An 826-nucleotide genomic window follows, 5' to 3' on the forward strand; every position below is an offset into this window, starting at 1 on the left:
GGGATCCGATCCGATCTGATCCAGTGGCGCTCGGGCCCAGAGCACGTGGAATTTTTACTCTCTTTCAAAGCAAGAAGCATCCCAAGGTGCTGGGAAATGGCAGATTCCTGCCAAAGACAGCGGATTTTTTTTTATCACATGTGGATCAACTTGCACAGTGTTGTGGGTGCTACAAGGTTACATGGACTAAGGGCCAACTGGATAAATTTATGGACAGACATTGCTAACTGCTGAGTGTGAAGGTGCCACCTCTGCTTTGGGGATGCACTAGATGCAAACTGCTGGCAACACAAGCGCCTTCGGGGAAAGCCAGGCCTCCCTGGAGCCCTCCCTTTTGAGAGGCAAGACACTCTTGGTTTGGAAAGCACGTTGGACCTAGCATTTTTACAGGAAGAAAATAGTGAATAAGGGACAATTATGCTGGAGGAGGCATCTTTTGTGCGGCCTCGAGGCGGGTGCTGCTCGGGGGAGGCCGGATCGGGCCGGTCCCGGGGCAGAGCGGGGCCCGGCAGAGCCGAGCCCGGCCAGGCCCGGCCCAGCCGCCCCCGCCTCTAAGATGGCGGCCCCGCCCGCGCGCCCACAGTGCTGCGCACGCGCGCGCGGGCGCGCTTCCGGGTGCGGGCCCTGCAGGGCCGCGGCGGGGCCGAGTCTCCCGGGCCGGTTGCGAGCGGCGGCAGCCGCGCTGGGACTATGAGGCTGCGGCCGCTCCCCGCGCTGCTCCTTCCCCTCCTGCTGTGGGCGCCGCGCGGGCTGGAGGCGCTGGGGCGCCCGCCGCGACACCCGCGCTACGGTGAGGGTGGGCGAGACCACGGCGGAGCGGGGGGGG

General features: G+C 64.4%; 1 protein-coding gene across 1 annotated transcript in view; it reads left to right on the plus strand.

The window, feature by feature from the left end:
- The first annotated feature begins 690 nt into the window (after positions 1–690).
- The window catches only part of ADAM17 (ADAM metallopeptidase domain 17), a 27,052-nt gene continuing 26,916 nt past the window's right edge, over positions 691–826 (plus strand). Inside the window, exon 1 of the mRNA XM_026037063.1 lies at positions 691–790. Coding sequence (XP_025892848.1) covers positions 691–790 — 100 coding nt within the window. The remainder of the gene's footprint in view (positions 791–826) is intronic.

Source organism: Nothoprocta perdicaria, unplaced genomic scaffold, assembly GCF_003342845.1.
Source record: "Nothoprocta perdicaria isolate Ctin4 unplaced genomic scaffold, notPer1 scaffold_19, whole genome shotgun sequence".
Lineage (NCBI taxonomy): Eukaryota > Metazoa > Chordata > Aves > Tinamiformes > Tinamidae > Nothoprocta > Nothoprocta perdicaria.